Here is a 19,397-nt window from a genome sequence, read left to right as displayed (position 1 = left end):
GTGTCTTCTGTGCCATACAGGGAAGCATGTATGTTGAAGTTCATACGTATTTGCAGAGTCTTCCTATATAAATACTTTATCTGAGTGTATTATTATATTTGTAATTAAAAAATGAATACTTTTTAGATATGTCAAAGCAGAGGTTGGATGTAAGGCAGTCTTACAAAAGAATGAAAGACCAAGAAGAAGCTGTATGTACCTCATGTGGGGGGTGAAAGAATGTATAATCTCCACAGTAATTTAAAATGACACAACAAAGATTATAATACAATGGTGAACATCCACACTCACACATAAACAATATGTTAAAGTGTGTGCGTTTTTGTGCATAATCATGTGATATAAAACTTTAGTAGATCTGGAAAGAAAATTTGTAGTAAATGTGTGCTTAAAAGTAGGTTTCCCACTCAGAATTTTATGGTTTTCTCAATAATAATACCAGATGATTTTAGTAAATAGGAACAAGCAGCAGAAATCGATCTCTGAGAAGGTAAGGAACAAAAATGTGTTAATCTATTCTAAGGCAGGAACACCCTCTTGTAGGTGGAGATAAAAAAATATTTTAACAGTGATCCTGGTATCAGCATCAGGCAGGTGGCCTGCCAACACATGGCGAGCTGTACAACTGTGTGGAATGTTCTCCATTACAACTGCCACCATCCATATCCTCTGTGAGAGATGGTATCATCGACCTTCACAACATTTGCCCATGTGCTGCCAAGAGTCTCCACAATAAATTGGCAGCAAACTGTCGACATTAGTTCAACCTCAGTGTGGGGACTGTTGGCAACCACTTTGTGGGACCAGTTATCATTCCACAATGCCTCACAGGTGAGGCATATCTGCACTTCCTGGGGTGCCACTGCCTCCCCTGTTGTGAGACATGCATTTTTCGTTACTAAGGCTAGTGTGCCTGGTATTTCATGTTGCTCCAGCTCACTGCCATCTCAAATGTGGAGCTCAAATGTTCCCGACATGTCTTACATCTTCTTATGTGAGCTTTCAGTCATTGAAACCTACACCGTCAATGATCTTTTATCGTCACCTTAAAGTGGTTGTACCTCCCTCGGAATGCATTTCTGGCCATACGTCCATATGACATGTCTTGCTTCTTATCCTCTCAGGAATTGTTTCCTGTAGTTTGTCCCCATGAGATAGGATATACTATTAATTGTGTATTGCCTTTCTGAAGATTTGAATTAAGTACAGTGGGTTCAAGTCCACATTGCTCAAGTGTATAGGAGCATGCAGTGGTTTAATTTATAATGCTCATAAAGTATTTTATGTCATAGAGTTATTAGTTTGTAGATGTGTTTGAGGTGTACAGCGATTTTTATGAATGTGCAAAGAGCAACACAGTAAATGTAGAACAACTAGTTAGGAACCCAAAACTGCATAATTACATTGAAAATACAAATCTGATACCTTCAGGAATCTTTGAGACAAGTTGGTAATTGAATTACAAGTACTTGACACAATGGTATACTGTGAAGTAAAGTGCGTGTGTGAATGAGGTAAGACAACTGGTGCAATAGCACTGATTGCAAATAAAATTTATGTGTCTAGGAATAAAATATAGCAATTACCGAGTCAGAAAATCCACAGTACTTATAAGTCATGGGTTTAGTTATTAAAATGGATGGCACAGGTGGGAAAGCAAGGCAGTGAAGACTCAAAACAGTAACTCCTCTGAGACTGCACACATGAAGTGAGTGATTTCTGTGTATTATCGAGCTGGTATGCCCTGTCTCAGTTGAGTAGTTGTCTGCCAACTGTATTTCCAAACCTTCCTTCACCACTGAATCCCAGAAGGATGAGGCTGTGTCCAGTAACTTGACTTTCACGTAAGACACGGAATTCAGTGGAAATCAGTGTTCAGCCACTGTAGATTTGGTGGGCTGCAGAAGGCAGGTGAGTCACTGGTGTTCAAGGTGCTGCTCTTGTACTATTCTTGGAAACCACTACTTTCTCATGTGCACTCGCAAAGAAATTATTTTTCTAAATCTTTGCTGCTTGTCATTGCAACACATGCTGTTTATTTTCATATTTAAGAACCTAGTTTGTAAGCACTGCAGATTTGCTTATTTGGCATTTGCTACATTTTATTCTTAGACACATAAGTTTTATTTGTGACTGGTGTTGTTGTTCTAACTGTCTTCTCTATGACACATGTGCATTTTACTACACAGTATATCATTGTGCAAAGTGGTTTTAATTCAGTCACCAACTTATCTTGAAGATGGCTGTACTGTTAACAGCATAAATATTGGAAGGTGAAATATTTCTGTCTTGGATGCACACCTGATACAGGATCAAATATGTAAATAGATTATTTGTGTCTTCAGTGTGTCAAAAATATGTAAAGTGCAACAGATGCTTCATGCTGCATATTAAATTCAAGGAAGCAACATTACCCCAGGATCATGGAGGCCAGGTGTTTGAAATTCCGTTTTTGCTGTTCAGTTGAAACAACTTGGGGTTCCAAATGAAATACAATGAAAGATCCACCTGCAAAAAAACTGTCCCATTATGAGCACTACTGCAAAGCCTCCTGCTACAGTTTTAACTACAGTATTTTCAAAAATTGTCGGTGTTGATCTTTGTTTACATTTCCTGCCATGCCCTCTCCTGCTGTCTTTTCTTTGGCAAACAGTTTGGGTGGTGCTTCGATGATGGATGAAGGAATTTGTTGGCCCAAATGCTTATGACTCTTTTGCCTTTGTGTGTACATCTGTGAACAGATGTTATTTCAAAAGGAGATGCTGTTCATTTTTATTTCCTGAGAAGAGTTATGTGTCAGTGTGATGTGGAGTGGAGTCAGGCTGTTGAAAAATTTTAGACCAGACCAAATAAATAAAAAGGACTGTGGCAAACTGCTAAAGGGGGGGGATAGTTTTTTTCAATATTTGTTTTTGTTGATTAGCTACTTTGTCTCTCATATCAGATGGTGATCATTGTATACTTTAAATCATTTATTACTGATTAGACACACAATTTCATTCATGGAATCTTTTGAGATTTCTCTTTAGTTGGAAAGCATTCCTTTGGAAAGTCATTCATCTTTTAAAAGAAACAAATATTCAGTGCTGTTTAACAAAAATAGAGATCACACCCTTAGAAGCATATTTGAATAATATTTTTGTATAAAATGTGTATAGCAAAGATGCATATTTAATGAATACAATGTATGTACTCATATTACACCAAAAACAGACAACATGTGGCGTGTCGGTGCATTATGGCTTTGCAGGACGGAGAGATGTTTCAACAGTCCATCCAGGCTCAGGAGCACCAAAAATACCACATCCTGGATATTCTTCTAGTCATCATGGTTCAATCCCGAAAACTGGTGGGATGTCAGGAGATGGTCAAGAAGCAGATGCTGACGGTAGTGGTGCTGGACATGATTATATACAGGAGGATTCATACGATGCAGTCCAGTTACCAGTTGGCGATGAGACGCTGCCATGGAGGAAACCCAGGCGTAAGCAGCTTTTTCCCGTGCACCCATCACAAACCACAGTTCCCTGGACACAGGAGAAAATACAGCTAAAAAGAACTGCTCAGCACCGGAGGAGTATTGATAAAGAGCATCTTGAGGAAGTACAGTTGAAAACTGTCAGTGGGGGGGTACAGCTTAAAAAGAAAGTTCGGCAGGATATAGATATTAGAAGTGAAAGACCTGAAGAACAATATAGCAGGACTGACACTGATGATTCGCTGTACAGTGTTATGGACAAGACAACGGGAATAGAGCAGATAGCCACAGAAGAAGATTCAACAATTTTACATTTGGACCAAAGGAAAGAAACACTTGAAGAAAGACAAAAGACACCACATTTGCCAAAGAAAGAGGATCAAAGAAGGAAGCACATAAAAAAAGATAGCAGAATAACAGTGACAGAAGAAGATGATGTGACACTATTAGGAGTGCAACAAGAGAGAGAAAGGACAGAAAGATTCTTTCGAAAAGGAAAACCTTCAGACAAGACATTGCCAGCAGACATGTTGGATAATAATGTTACAAAAAGGAGTCCACTAGTGACAGACTTGACAAAAGATGATAAAAATGCAGAAAAATCAACAGTACCATGGAGAACCAAGAAACCAGAAAGCTTGAAAGGATATACACATGATGTGCACCAGAAAGTTGACATTGTTCCTGAAGAGGCATCACTTGAACCAAAGCCCGAGGCACCAGTACAAGAGCAGGTATCACATTTACCATGGGTACGAGGTAAGAAACCTAAGCAACCCGTCCAGGAGAAAGAGGAAATTACTTTGAAACCAGTGAAGAAGGATATTCCAGAAAAGGCAATAGAAAGAGAAATAGTACAGTTGAAGCCTATAGAGAAACAGAAACCAACAGTGGAAGAAAAAGAGAAAATAGTGCTGAAACCAGTGAAGAAAGACACAAAGGAAGTAACCAAAGAACAGGAATCACTATCAAAGGAAATACATAAAGAAGATATAAGTGCAGAAAAAACAAGAGAGATCAAGAGTATAAAGAAACCAGAGACTTTGAAAGAGACTGCACATGATTTAGAAGAGAAAGCAAACATTGCTCCAGAAGGAGTATCTCTTGAGGAAAAGCCTGAGGCACCAGAGCAGGACCATGTATCACATTTACCATGGGTACGAGGAAAGAAACCTAAACAACCTGATCAGGAGAAAGAGAAGATAATGTTGAAACCAGTGAAAAAGGATATTCCAGAGAAGAGAGACGAAAAGGAAGTAGTACAGTTGAAGCCTGTACAGAGACATAAACCAACAGCAGAAGTAGAAGACAAAATAATGTTGAAACCTGTGAAGAAGGACACAAAGGAAGTATTCAAAGAAGAGGAATCTCTTCCAAGCAAAGTGCCTAAAGGAGACACAACTGTAGAAAAACCAAAAGAGGTCAAAAGTATAAAGAAACCAGAAAGTCTGAAAGAGGCTCCATGTGATGTGGAAGAGAAAGCAGACATAGTTCCAGAAGGAGTGTCTGTTGAGGAAAAGCCTGAGGTACCAGAGGAAGATCAGGTATCGCGCTTACCGTGGGTACGAGGAAAGAAGCCTAAACAACCTGTTCAGGAGAAAGAGGAAATTACTTTGAAACCAGTGAAGAAGGGTATTCCAGAGAAGATAGAAGAAAAGGAGACAGTACAGTTGAAGCCTGTACAGAGACATAAACCAACAGCAGCAGAAGAGGATGAAATAATGCTGAAACCTGTGAAGAAGGACACAAAGGAAATAAGCAAAGAAGAGGAATCTCTTCCAAGGGAAGTGCCTAAGGGAGAGACAACTGAAGAAAAACCAAAAGAGATCAAAAGCATAAAGAAACCAGAGAGTCTGAAAGTGGTTCCACGTGATGTGGAAGAGAAAGCAGACATAGTTCCAGAAGGAGTCTCTGTTGAGGAAAAGCCTGAGGTACCAGAGGAAGATCAGGTATCGCGCTTACCGTGGGCACGAGGAAAGAAGCCTAAACAACCTGTTCAGGAGAAAGAGGAAATTACTTTGAAACCAGTGAAGAAAGGTATTCCAGAGAAGACAGAAGAAAGAGAAATTGTACAGTTGAAGCCTGTAGAGAAACAGAAACCAATGGCAGAAGAAAAAGACAAAATAATGCTGAAACCTGTGAAAAAGGATGAAAAAGAAATAACAAAAGGAGAGGAAACTCTTCCAAGGGAAGTGCCTAAAGAAGACATAATTCCAGAAAAACCAAAAGAGATCGAAATTGTAAAGAAGCCAAAGAGTATGACAGAGGTACCACGTGATATGGAAGAGGAAGCAGACATTGCTCCAGAAGGAGTGTCAATTCCAGAAAAGCCTGAAGCACCAGAGCAAGAGGAGGTATCGCGTGTACCATGGGTACGAGGAAAGAAACCTAAACAACCTGTTCAGCAGAAAGAAGAGATCACTTTGAAACCAGTGAAGAAGGATATTCCAGAGAAGATAGAAGAAAAGGAAATAGTACAGTTGAAGCCTGTACAGAGACATAAACCAACAGCAGAAGAAGAAGATAAAATAGTGCTGAAACCTGTGAAGAAGGAGACACAGGAAGTAATTAGAAAAGAGGAGTCTACCGCAATGGAGGTGACTGAAGAAGATACAACTGTAGAAAAATCAAAAGAGATAAAGAGAGTCAAAAAACCAAAGAGCTTGAAAGAGGCACCACAGGATGCGGAAGAGAAACCAGAGATGGTTCCAGAAAGACTACCTGCTAAGGAAAAGCCTGAGGCACCAGAACAAGATCAGGTATCGCATTTACCATGGGTACGAGGAAAGAAACCTAAACAACCTGAACAGGAGAAAGAAGAGATTACTTTGAAGCCAGTGAAGAAGGATATTCCAGAGAAGATAGAAGAAAAGGAAATAGTACAGTTGAAGCCTGTACAGAGACATAAACCAACAGCAGAAGAAGAGGATAAAATAGTGCTGAAACATGTGAAGAAGGAGACACAGGAAGTAATTAGAAAAGAGGAGTCTCTTGCAATGGAGGTGACTGAAGAAGATACAATTGTAGAAAAATCAAAAGAGATAAAGAAAGTCAAGAAACCCGAGAGCTTGAAAGAGATGCCACATGATGTGGAAGAGAAACCAGAGATGGTTCCAGAAAGATTATCTGTTGAGGAAAAACCTGAGGCACCAGAGCAAGATGAGGTATCACATTTACCATGGGTGCGAGGAAAGAAACCTAAACAACCTGTTCAGGAGAAAGAAGAAATTACTTTGAAGCCAGTGAAGAAGGATATTCCAGAGAAGATAGAAGAAAAGGAGACAGTACAGTTGAAGCCTGTACAGAGATATAAACCAACAGCAACAGAAGAGGATGAGATAATGCTGAAACCTGTGAAGAAGGACACAAAGGTAATAAGCAAAGAAGAGGAATCTCTTCCAAGGGAAGTGCCTAAAGAAGACACAACTGTAGAAAAACCAAAACAGGTCAAAAGTATAAAGAAACCAGAGAGTCAGAAAGACGTTCCACGTGGTGTGGAAGAGAAAGTAGACATAGTTCCAGAAGGAGTGTCTGTTGAGGAAAAGCCTGAGGTACCAGTGGAAGATCAGGTATCGCGCTTACCGTGGGCACGAGGAAAGAAACCTAAACAACCTGTTCAGGAGAAAGAGAAAATTACTTTGAAACCAGTCAAGAAAGATATTCCAGAGAAGATAGAAGAAAGAGAAATTGTACAATTGAAGCCTGTAGAGAAACAGAAACCAATGTCAGAAGAAAAAGACAAAATAGGGCTAAAACCTGTGAAGAAGGATGAAAAGGAAATAACAAAAGAAGAGGAATCTCTTCCAAGGGAAGTGCCTAAAGAACACATAATTCCAGAAAAACCAAAAGAGATTGAAATTGTAAAGAAGCCAAAGAGTATGACAGAGGTACCACGTGATGTGGAAGAGGAAGCAGACATTGCCCCAGAAGGAGTGTCAGTTCCGGAAAAGCCTGAAGCACCAGAACAAGTAGAGGTATCGCGTGTACCATGGGTACGAGGAAAGAAACCTAAACAACCTGTTCAGGAGAAAGAAGAGATTACTTTGAAGCCAGTGAAGAAGGATATTCCACAGAAGACAGAAGAAACAGAAACTGTACAGTTGAAACCTGTACAGAGACATAAACCAAAAGCAGAAGAAGAAGACAAGTTAGTGCTGAAACCTGTGAAGAAAGACGCAAAAGAAGTATTCAAAGAAGAGGAATCTCTACCAAGGGAGTTGGCTAAAGAAGACACAACTGCAGAAAAACCAAAAGAGACCAAGAAAGTAAAGAAACCAGAGAGCTTAAAAGAGACTCCACATGATATGGAAGAAAAAGCTGACATTGTTCCAGAGAAAGTACCTGATGAGGAAAAGCCTGAGGCACCAGATGAAGATCAGGTATCTCATGTACCATGGGTACGAGGAAAGAAACCTAAACAACCTGTTCAGCAGAAAGAAGAGATCACTTTGAAACCAGTGAAAAAGGATATCCCAGAGAAGGCAGAAGAAAAGGAAATAGTACAGTTGAAACCTGTACAGAGACATAAACCAACAGCAGAAGAAGAGGATAAAATAGTTCTAAAACCTGTGAAGAAGGAGACACAGGAAGTAATTAGAAAAGACGAGTCTCTTGCAATGGAGGTGACTGAAGAAGATACAATTGTAGAAAAATCAAAAGAGATAAAGAAAGTCAAGAAACCCAAGAGCTTGAAAGAGACGCCACAAGATGTGGAAGAGAAACCAGAGACGGTTCCAGAAAGACTATCTGTTGAGGAAAAGCCTGAGGCACCAGAGCAAGATCAGGTATCGCATTTACCATGGATACGAGGAAAGAAACCTAAACAACCTCTTCAGGAGAAAGAAGAGATTACTTTGAAGCCAGTGAAGAAGGATATTCCACAGAAGACAGAAGAAACAGAAACTGTACAGTTGAAACCTGTACAGAGACATAAACCAAAAGCAGAAGAACAAGACAAGTTAGTGCTGAAACCTGTGAAGAAAGACACAAAGGAAGTATTCAAAGAAGAGGAATCTCAACCAAGGGAGTTGGCTAAAGAAGACACAACTGCAGAAAAACCAAAAGAGACCAAGAAAGTAAAGAAACCAGAGAGCTTAAAAGAGACTCCACATGATATGGAAGAAAAAGCTGACATTGTTCCAGAGAAAGTATCTGATGAGGAAAAGCCTGAGGCACCAGATGAAGATCAGGTATCTCATGTACCATGGGTACGAGGAAAGAAACCTAAACAACCTGTTCAGCAGAAAGAAGAGATCACTTTGAAACCAGTGAAAAAGGATATCCCAGAGAAGGCAGAAGAAAAGGAAATAGTACAGTTGAAACCTGTACAAAGACATAAACCAACAGCAGAAGAAGAGGATAAAATAGTGCTGGAACTTGTGAAGAAGGAGACACAGGAAATAATTAGAAAAGAGGAGTCTCTTGCAATGGAGGTGACTGAAGAAGATAAAATTGTTGAAAAATCCAAAGAGATCAAGAAAGTTAAGAAACCCAAGAGCTTGAAAGAGAGGCCACAAGATGTGGAAGAGAAACCAGAGATGGTTCCAGAAAGACTATCTGTTGAGGAAAAGCCTGAGGCACCAGAGCAAGATCAGGTATCACATTTACCATGGGTGCGAGGAAAGAAACCTAAACAACCTGTTCAGGAGAAAGAAGAGATCACTTTGAAACCAGTGAAGAAGGATATTCCAGAGAAGATAGAAGAAAAGGAAATAGTACAGTTGAAGCCTGTACAGAGACATAAACCAACAGCAGAAGAAGAAGATAAAATAGTGCTGAAACCTGTGAAGAAGGAGACACAGGAAGTAATTAGAAAAGAGGAGTCTACCGCAATGGAGGTGACTGAAGAAGATACAACTGTAGAAAAATCAAAAGAGATAAAGAGAGTCAAAAAACCAAAGAGCTTGAAAGAGGCACCACAGGATGTGGAAGAGAAACCAGAGATGGTTCCAGAAAGACTACCTGCTAAGGAAAAGCCTGAGGCACCAGAACAAGATCAGGTATCGCATTTACCATGGGTACGAGGAAAGAAACCTAAACAACCTGAACAGGAGAAAGAAGAGATTACTTTGAAGCCAGTGAAGAAGGATATTCCAGAGAAGATAGAAGAAAAGGAAATAGTACAGTTGAAACCTGTACAGAGACATAAACCAACAGCAGAAGAAGAGGATAAAATAGTTCTAAAACCTGTGAAGAAGGAGACACAGGAAGTAATTAGAAAAGAAGAGTCTCTTGCAATGGAGGTGACTGAAGAAGATACAATTGTAGAAAAATCAAAAGAGATAAAGAGAGTCAAGAAACCAAAGAGCTTGAAAGAGGCACCACAGGATGTGGAAGAGAAACCAGAGATGGTTCCAGAAAGACTATCTGTTGAGGAAAAGCCTGAGGCACCAGAGAAAGATCAGGTATCGCATTTACCATGGGTTCGAGGAAAGAAACCTAAACAACCTGAACAGGAGAAAGAAGAGATTTCATTGAAGCCGGTGAAGAAGGATATTCCAGAGAAGACAGAAGAAAAGGAAATTGTACAGTTGAAACCTGTACAGAGACATAAACCAAAAGCAGTAGAAGAAGACAAGTTAGTGCTGAAACCTGTGAAGAAGGACACAAAGGAAGTATTCAAAGAAGAGGAATCTCTTCCAAGGGAGTTGGCTAAAGAAGGCACAACTGCAGAAAAACCGAAAGAGACCAAGAAAGTAAAGAAACCAGAGAGCCTTAAGGACACTCCACATGATACGGAAGAGAAAGCCTACTCTGTTCCAGAAGGAGTATCTGTTGAGGAAAAGCCTGAGGCACCAGATCAAGATCAGGTATCGCATGTACCATGGGTACGAGGAAAGAAGCCTAAACAACCTGTTCAGGAGAAAGAGGAGATTATTTTGAAACCAGTGAAGAAGGATATTCCAGTGGAGACAGAAGCAGGAGAAATTGTACAGTTGAAGCCTGTTGAGAAACCGAAGCCAACAGCCGAAGACTTGGAAAGAATTACCCTTAAACTTGAACCAGCAGTGGAGAAACAAAAACCATTAGAGAAACTTGTATCTGAAAGGGAAGTACCTTTAATTCCAAGTAATGAGGAATCTCCCTTACAAGATAGTAAGGAGATCACAAAAGTACCTTGGCGACGTGGAAAGAAACATGAGGCACCTGAACTGGAAAAGGAGGAAATTACTTTGAAACCTGTCAAAAAGAGTGTTCCTGAGAAAACCGATGATAGGAAAGAATTGCGATTGAAGCCTGTACCTAAAGAGAAACCATCAGTAGATGAGGTACAGGAAGTTATGCTAAAACCTGTGAAGAAGGACGAAAAGGAAGTAATTACAGAGAAACAGGGTGTAACTATAAAAGAAGTAGGAGAAAACCAAATAGGGGAAGAAAAAAATTTGCAGGAGCTGAAATCAGAAGAGTTGCCTAAGGATGACACTCCTACCAAAAAACCCAGTGTACCTTGGAGAAAAAAGAAACCAGTGCCTATGAAGGAGGCTCCACTTGATGTGGAGGAATTAACGGACACTGCTCCAGAAGTGTCTAAAGTTACCATGACTCCTGGTATGCCTAAACTTGCAGATGCTCCAGATATTTTAAAGGAAGTTCTAGATGAGAAACCAATGCTACTTCCTGTAAGACTGATTGATGAACAAGATGAGATGATGAAAGACTTAGTATCTGTAGGTGAAATTGCCTTGGCAAAACCCAAAGCTGTGCACCCTTCAGATAAAGAGAAATTACTGTCTGAGAGCGTGCAGGTGGAAGCTACTACAGAAACTCTTGATTGGCACAAAGACATTAAGGTGGATACTTTTTCCAAAAAGAAAGTTCCTGAAGAATCCCGACCCACAATTCTTTCTGATAGTACACCATTAAGTGAATTGGAAATTGTGTCTCAGAAGCGGGTGACTGATAGCGTGTTGAAGATTCCAGAGGAACCCATTCAAGACGTGGAAAATCTTGATGTTCATCACACAGTCAGTCAGACAGTGGTACAAAAGACAGTCACAGAAGCCACTAAAAGTATTTCAAAAGCTGTACCCCCAAAATTTGTTAGAAAATTGACACCTGCCATGGTGGAACCAAACAAGAAAGCAACATTTATTTGTGAAGTTGAAGGAAAGCCTTTCCCTGAATTGACTTGGTTTGTTAATGAAAAACCGTTGCCTTTGTCAAATCGCATACAGACGTCAGTTCGTGAAAAAGTTGTGACACTTGAAATAAGGGATGTATTTAAAGAAGATGTTGGTATTTATTCCTGCCGTGCTTCAAATCCTGCTGGTGTGGCTACATCTGCAGCAAATTTGATCATTTTGGGTATGTGCACACATGTAAATTAGCATGCTCTGTCCCCTAACTACTGCATATGTTTTGTGGAGGCAAAATTTGGAAAGGAGTTGTGGATTTTTTTTTCTTAGTTTTTGATCTTATTGCTGCTTCTTCCTCTAGGTGGCATGCTGTTTGAACTTTTTTGACCATTAGATCTCATATTGTAGGAAAAAATTATTGTTATTGTGAATTGCATGTGACTTTGGAAAGTGTTGAATAATATAAGGTGCATATCATGTATTATCAGTGCCAGATGATACAGATATGGATATACATTCATATTTTAGAGTTTGAAACATTTTAATTTGCATGTTATTTACGTTTGTTGGCTGTAAAGATTGTTTTTTATTTTTTTTTTTTATTTTCGACTTTGTGTTTATTGTCGGCTTCATTTATATAAATAGCATGAAATTTCTGTGAAATCTTGGCACACTCAGATGCTTTAGGAACTTGTGTGAGACTCTTGGCTACTCTTTGGTGAACCCTCAGGCATAATGCCAGAATATTTATTCAGTAGCCCCTTAGCTTTGCTTTGCACAGGGAGCTAGCAGTTGAAGTCCTAATTTTTACTATTATCAATTAGAAATGTATCCTAGCTCAACTGTATGCAATGGCCAACAGTAAGTTTGCTTTTTTTTTACTTAGCTCTTTTAAGTTGTGTGTGAAAGGGCAAAAATTAGTTACTGTAATTGCATGAATTTCATTATTGAGTAACATTCAACACTGCTTTGTAACTCATCAGTGTACAAATTGTGTACACTTATAATGGACTTTTGTGGGAAAAATTTGAAGATTTGTTCAGAATTTACTCCGAACTCCTTTATTATGGCAAGACTCTGTTGGGAAAATGCTTGTATTAGATGTTGGTACATAACACCATTTACACATTCATGTATATCTGCAGTTTTTGTTTTGCATGGTCGTGTGGAGCATATTTATCAACTTCACGTGTTTACCTTGAATTGACAAAAAGTTGAAATACTTATTGGTTCAAATTATCTGTTTCAAGCAGATTCTGATATATTAGTTTCTGCATATTTTATGACTTGCGATGACTATAACCTCTGTTCATGGATTTCTTGCTGCATCAAATTTATATATAAACTCAAGCTTTTGTCTCCTGTCACTCACAACAGAGGAAGTCACTGAACCTTGAATTTACATACAGATCTGACACAGCAAAATAATCTGTGAAACATTAATCCAAGATTTTGTGAGCTTTGTTTATTATGTTTTCATTTAAACTGTTATGATATTTTTTATTTACTCTCAAGAAATTTTGAAATTTGTACAAGTATCAGTAGAAGTCACAGAACTTTATTTATGTATCATTAATAGACTGAGTATCACACATTCTAATGCTTACATGGTTCTCCACTCATAATTTATTAACACCCTACTGCATGAGTAAGTGTAATCTTTGCCCAGAAGCACTATAAAAGTTGAAGTTTGAAATGAGTAGAAGGTGCATCTGAGGAAGTCTTTTAATGTATAACAGTGTGTCCTGCAATAATGATCGTTATATCACTCATCTGGATGATAATACAGATGCAGTATCTCAAATGTACATCGCAACTACCTGATGAAGAAAGTTAATATCGATGATTTTCCTTGATCCTGGATCCACACTAGCTTTGAGTTTCTTTTAATGTCACCGTGATGCCAGCAATTGTTAATTTTTATTTTTCATGCAATTGCACAATTTCGGGTTTAGGCCTTTTTTTTAGCTGTCTGATCATAAAATATTTCTCATTATACATATTTTATAGTGAAAGAAGTATCAAATGTATTCAGCTGGACACAATAATTAGCAGTTGTGGGCATCATGAAATTATTAAAAAAAATTAGATGCATAGTACAGCTTGTAAATCACAGTGACTGATTACTAATGTCAGTTAGTTTTTCGCATGCTAGTTTTACACAGTCAAGGTAGGTACAATTGAATAGTATTTGCTATCAAATGATAAACATTTTAAAATAATTTAAAAGTGTTGGCTTTCAAATCATAAACATATATATAAAAAAAAGCTTAACCCGTAACAAGAAAATTTATGGACCCATATGACCAGCATGTGTGAGCATGACTGTGAAGGCACTGAAAGAGGATCAGTATATGTGGTTTTTGAATATAGTCATGCCAGAGAAGCACATGACCACCTTGATACCAGTCGCAGCTGGTGGAGACAGTGGTCATATGTGTGTGTGTGTGTGTGTGTGTGTGTGTGTGTGTGAGGTGTGCTCGCTTGTGTGAATGTGTGTGTTTCCTTTCCTGAAAAAGACTTTAGCCAAAAGATGAATGAGTAACTGTCTCTTTCATTGTGCCAATCTGCAACTTGTCATCTTTACAGTGAGTAGCAATCTATCCTTTTCCTATTCCTAATATTGTTAACATTCCAGGCTGGAGTTTCCATTGTTTGCTTCTTACAGCTCCTAGATTTGAAATATGAATGAACTGCTGTATAACACATTTTTATATTACTTTAGTGTGGGCTGCTATAAGACTAAATAAATCTTTCATAAAACTGGGATTATAATATTATTTTACATCTGCAGAGAAACCAGAAATGGGCAGGGCTCCTCATTTTACTGAGCAACTGAAACCACTGTCAGCTGCTCCTGGACGTCCTGCTGAGCTGAAATGTGTTGTTGTTGGTGAGCCTACACCTGAAGTAGTTTGGTTACGTGATGGTCAGAAAGTGTTCTCTGGACCTGGCCAGGAAATGTACTACAATCCTGAATCTGGAACTGCGAGTTTGATTATCAGTGAACCAACGGAACATGATGAAGCAGTGTACAGTGTACAAGCCATTAACAAATTTGGCCGAGCAGAATGCCGAGCAAATCTTGTACTTGGTAAGAGAAAACAATAATTGCTCTCCATTTTTGGTACCTAATAACTAATAATCATTTTTGTGCATATTAAAAACCAATTTTGATTCTACTGCTAATATATAATCCCATGTGTAGGTTGTGCTTGATCTCTCTGAAGTTGGTTACACTGGTCTTTTGTCTCAAAATATGTGATTATCTTATCAGTCCAAAGACTGGTTTGGTGCAGCTGTGGACATTAGTCTATGTTGTGTAAGTCTTTTCATGTCTGTGTAGTTATTGCAGTCTACCTCCATTTGAACCTGATTGTTGTTTTCAAGCCTTTGTCTCACTCTACGATATTTACTCCTACACCTCCCTCAGTTACCAAATCAACTATTTTGTAATGCCTCAGTTTGTTTCCTATCAACCTTTTCCTTCTTTTAGTAAGACTGAACCATAGAACTCTTTTCTTCCCAATTCAGTTCAGTTCCTCTACTGTAGTAAACCAGTTACTCAACCTAACAATCTAATCTTCAGCATTATTCTGTAGTACAACATTTCAAAAACTTCTGTTCTTGTCTGTGCTGCTTATCATACACATTTTACTTTGCCATGTTGCTATACTCTAAACAAGTACTTTGTGAAAATATTTCCTAACACTTAAATTTATGTTTCGTGTTAACATATTTTTCTTTTTCAGTAACACCTTTCAAGCCTTTTATATCCTCTTTAATTGTGTAGTTAGCAGTTATTTTGCTGCCCAAGCAGCAAAACTTGTCTACTGCTTTATTTGTCTCATTTCTTAATCCACATCAGGTGTACATCAGTTTAAATCCTATTCATCTACCCAAATTTAAGTTTTCTGTGGTTTCTCTTAATTCCTCAAGGTAAATGTCAGAATCGTTCCTTTGATATGAATACAGGTGATATCCTTCTTCGTCCTTACCCAGTATTACAATCTGTGACATTTCTAATTGTCTTGTTGTCAACAGAATGTTAAACCATAACCTTCCTTCTTTTTAATCTAATTCCCTTAGCATCATCTGACTCAATTAAGTTGCATTTCATTATCTTTGTTTCAGTTTTATTGACCCTCATCCTATAACTTATTTCCAAGATAATATTCATTGTGTTCAACGAATCTTCCAAGTCCCTTGCTATCTCTAACAGAATGATGAGGATGATGAGCGTTTGGCGTCATTGGCCGGGAGGCCCCTCGCGGGGCAGGTCCGGCTGCCATATCGCAGGTCTTATTACATTCGGCGCCACATTGGGCGACCTGCACGCCGGATGGGGATGAAATGATGATGAACACAACACAACACCCAGTCCCTGAGCGGAGAAAATCTCCGACCCAGCCGGGAATCGAACCCGGGCCCAGAGGACGGCAATCCGTCACGCTGACCACTCAGCTACTGGGGCGGACAACAGAATGATAATGTCTTGACATGTCTTAACTTTTTTATTTCCTCCATTTGATATTCAAATCCCTTGCCAAAATTTTCTTTAGTATCCTTTACTGCTTACTCATTGTGTGGATCTGAATAACATGGGGCTTAGGCGATAACTGTGTCCACTCCCTTTCCCTTCTCATTTAATGTCTCCCTTTCACATTGTTTCATTCTTAGAAATGAAGTATGGGCAATACTAAGAATGTTTCTGTGTTATCATTATTGTTAATTCTCAAGATGGTGTTCAACATTAATTGATTCCTGCATCAATAGTAACATAGTAAAACAAGATAATTTCACTATTTAATGTTACATTCTGCAGTTTCGTCATCAAGGGGAGAGCTTGCTTGTTCATTAATAGAGTATGCTGATGTGGCTATCACAGCTCTTTGGCAACAATGGATTGATTTAGGTGGAGTCGACAATATGTGTTATACAGTTGGACAATATGTCATACGATGTGAGAATTCTCCTCTATGAGTTGCTGAATGAGTTTGTGGTTTCTCCCATATTAATGTGAGACTATTTCAGTTTGTGTCTTTGGTAAGATGTTTTTGGTGCACTCTTTGTATTATAATTTGACTGAACTTCATCTTTTCTAACTTTCCCTGTATTTTTCATTTTCCATCTATCAACTTTTCTTTCAAGTCCCACAAACACTCGTGTTTACCTACACCTTGTATGCAGTGTTTATTACTCATTACACTTTCACCATCTACATCCATGCCCTTTAATTCCTCTGGGGTAATGTCTATTTGCATCCCTTTGTTTATCTTATTTTGTATCTCTATTTTTATTTTGCCATAGCTTCCTTATGTCTTATATCTTAATTCTTTACAACTGTGTTGCACTTTTGCTAGTAACTGGTATTTTGTTTTACTTTATTGCTGTAGTTTTCACCTTCCTTCACTTTCAAGGCAAAGTTTCACAAGCACAATTATTGAACATTTTTCATTGATAGTGATAAAATAACATTCTATACTGGTAAAAATTGAATTTTGAGTCAAATGTTTGAATACAATAAGCAGGTTCAAACAGATGTAAGTTGCAGTGGTTATGCAGAGAGAAAAGGCTTGCACAGGATATATTAGTATGGAGAACTGAAGCTAAGCGGTATTTGAACTGAAAACCACATGAGCAACAACTGAAACAAAAGATTTCAGTTTTCCACATTGCTGGAAACCTACTGGTTTGGTACCTTTATGATGCCTAGGACACCAATGTTAGCACACTACATCTAAGAATATATTTGAAAATGCAGGATGAATTGAAACATTAATGCCACTTGTGGCAATACTTAAGAAAATTATTTGTTTAACAGATGCAATAAAAAACAACACAAGCCATCATGTATTACACAACTGTTGCCTAACAATTAATTGCTTGCCTCACTCTTTTATTTATAATATTCAGACTTTTTTGCATAACTATTTTTTCAGTTTACAAAAAAGATTATTCCTTATATTTATTATAGAAATATGAATAAATTTTGGTTAGTTGGTTGGTTTATGACATAGCCTAAAATTAGTTGTCAAATTTGTTGGCTACCTTCTTACAGACATAGTTCCTAAAATAAATTGTCTTTTTGGCAGGTAAACCAATAGAAGCAAGACAGCCACAGTTTATGAGGGCACCATATATAACACGTCCCTTACAAGCCATTGCTGCAGTAAAAGATGAGCCTGTGGAGCTGATGGCAGCATTTGAAGGAGAACCTGTACCAGAAGCAAAGTGGTTTCGCAATGGAAAGGAGGTGGTGGCTTCAGAGGGAATTGATATTGTGAAAGAGACAAAACATACTGTTTTACGTATAGAAAAGATAAACAAAACCAGTACTGGAATGTATGAAGTTCGTGCTATAAATCCAGTTGGAGAGGCCAAAACATCTTGTTCTGTCACTATCAGAGGTAAATATTAGCCTTGTGCTTAGAATTATGATATATCACTACATACTTTGGGCATGGAAGCAGTCATAGTCAAATGGGTAATTGTTGAATTATTGATTATAAAGCCCTGTGTACTCAAATACTTTGGTATCTTATGATAGTCACGCTGGGAAAAACTGTAAAAGATTGATACTTTGCTTTTGTTTTTTGAAACAAAAAGCAACTGCTAGACTGTTTCAATATCTGTTGTTATTATTGTAATTTTAGAAGAACAGCCTGAAATGACTGAAGCAAGGCCACCATCTTTCATTAAGCCTCTACAGCCAAAGATTGTAACTGTTGGAGAAGTTGTTATTTTGGAGACTATTGTAGAGTCATACCCTACATGTTCATTCCAATGGTTCCATCTGTCTACTCCAGTGAAGGTAAAACTAATTTATTTTTGTTTAAAGACAAGTGACTGACTTTGTTCATTGTTGGTGTCTAACAGTAATAGATGAAATACAAACTGCCAAATTTGTGTTGCTGCCATTTTATTTTTGTTTAAAAGTTTATGTGATATGCTTTATCGTTAGCATTTATTATTTTACCTCAGAACACTAAATGTAAACTTAAAATAAAATTTTAAATGGAATTAATCATTTGCTGTATAACTATATGGGCAATTTTTTACCTTGTTATGTCATTACTAAATCAATTCACTAAAGTAAGAATTTCAAAAATGCTGTAATGAAAGCCTTGCAGAATGTACAAAGTTAAAGCATTTTGTTTTGTACCCACTGAAATCCTGGCAGAGATGGAATAGAAATCTTTTTGGTCACTAATTCAGTGCTATGGTTTTCCAGATTATGATTATTCTAATCATGCCCATATAATTGTAAACTTTCTGATCATTGTAAATATCTTATTTTTTCATAGTCAACAACAGAAACACGGATTGTGACAGAAGCAAATAAGTCATTACTAGTTTTGCAAGATGTTAATGAACAACAGACAGGTAGTTATACATGTCGTGCAGAGAATGTTGTTGGATCAGTGACTTGCACAGCAACACTATCTGTCATACCTGATGAGAAATGGGAAGATACTATAGAGTTAGAGGCTCCACATTTTGAACAGAAGTTAGTGCCATTACGAGTCATGGATGGAGAACCAGTGCAACTCACTTGCAAGGTATGTTATACCATAGCTTGGACAATATTTACTGTAATCTTTCTTTCTCTTCCAGTGTGTACTGATATCTTAAAACATAATTAATGTTCACTTTTCTTATTTAAAGTTTTAAAAGAACAGCTGGCACTCTCTTATGTGTTTGAGCGATTACATTCATAAAATATAATAGGATGTGATGCAGTTCTGCCATTTCTGCTTTGTCAAATTAAACAAATGTAATTAAAAAGAAAAAAAAAATGTGATCCTGTGTTGAACAATTACATTTGAGCTTAGGGAAGAGAC

At 38.0% G+C, this 19,397-nt stretch overlaps 1 protein-coding gene across 1 annotated transcript in view; it reads left to right on the top strand.

The window, feature by feature from the left end:
* LOC124613827 (titin) overlaps positions 1–19,397 on the top strand; it is a 524,266-nt gene that overhangs the window by 271,077 nt on the left and 233,792 nt on the right. Inside the window, exons 106-113 of the mRNA XM_047142550.1 lie at positions 21–28; positions 127–191; positions 1,309–1,450; positions 3,159–11,782; positions 14,348–14,647; positions 17,649–17,963; positions 18,210–18,367; positions 18,861–19,115. Of these exons, the coding sequence (XP_046998506.1) occupies positions 21–28; positions 127–191; positions 1,309–1,450; positions 3,159–11,782; positions 14,348–14,647; positions 17,649–17,963; positions 18,210–18,367; positions 18,861–19,115 (9,867 nt within the window). The remainder of the gene's footprint in view (positions 1–20; positions 29–126; positions 192–1,308; positions 1,451–3,158; positions 11,783–14,347; positions 14,648–17,648; positions 17,964–18,209; positions 18,368–18,860; positions 19,116–19,397) is intronic.

Source organism: Schistocerca americana, chromosome 4, assembly GCF_021461395.2.
Source record: "Schistocerca americana isolate TAMUIC-IGC-003095 chromosome 4, iqSchAmer2.1, whole genome shotgun sequence".
NCBI lineage: Eukaryota > Metazoa > Arthropoda > Insecta > Orthoptera > Acrididae > Schistocerca > Schistocerca americana.
Note: the sequence above shows the minus strand (reverse complement) of the source record. Positions and strands in the feature narration are given on the sequence as shown.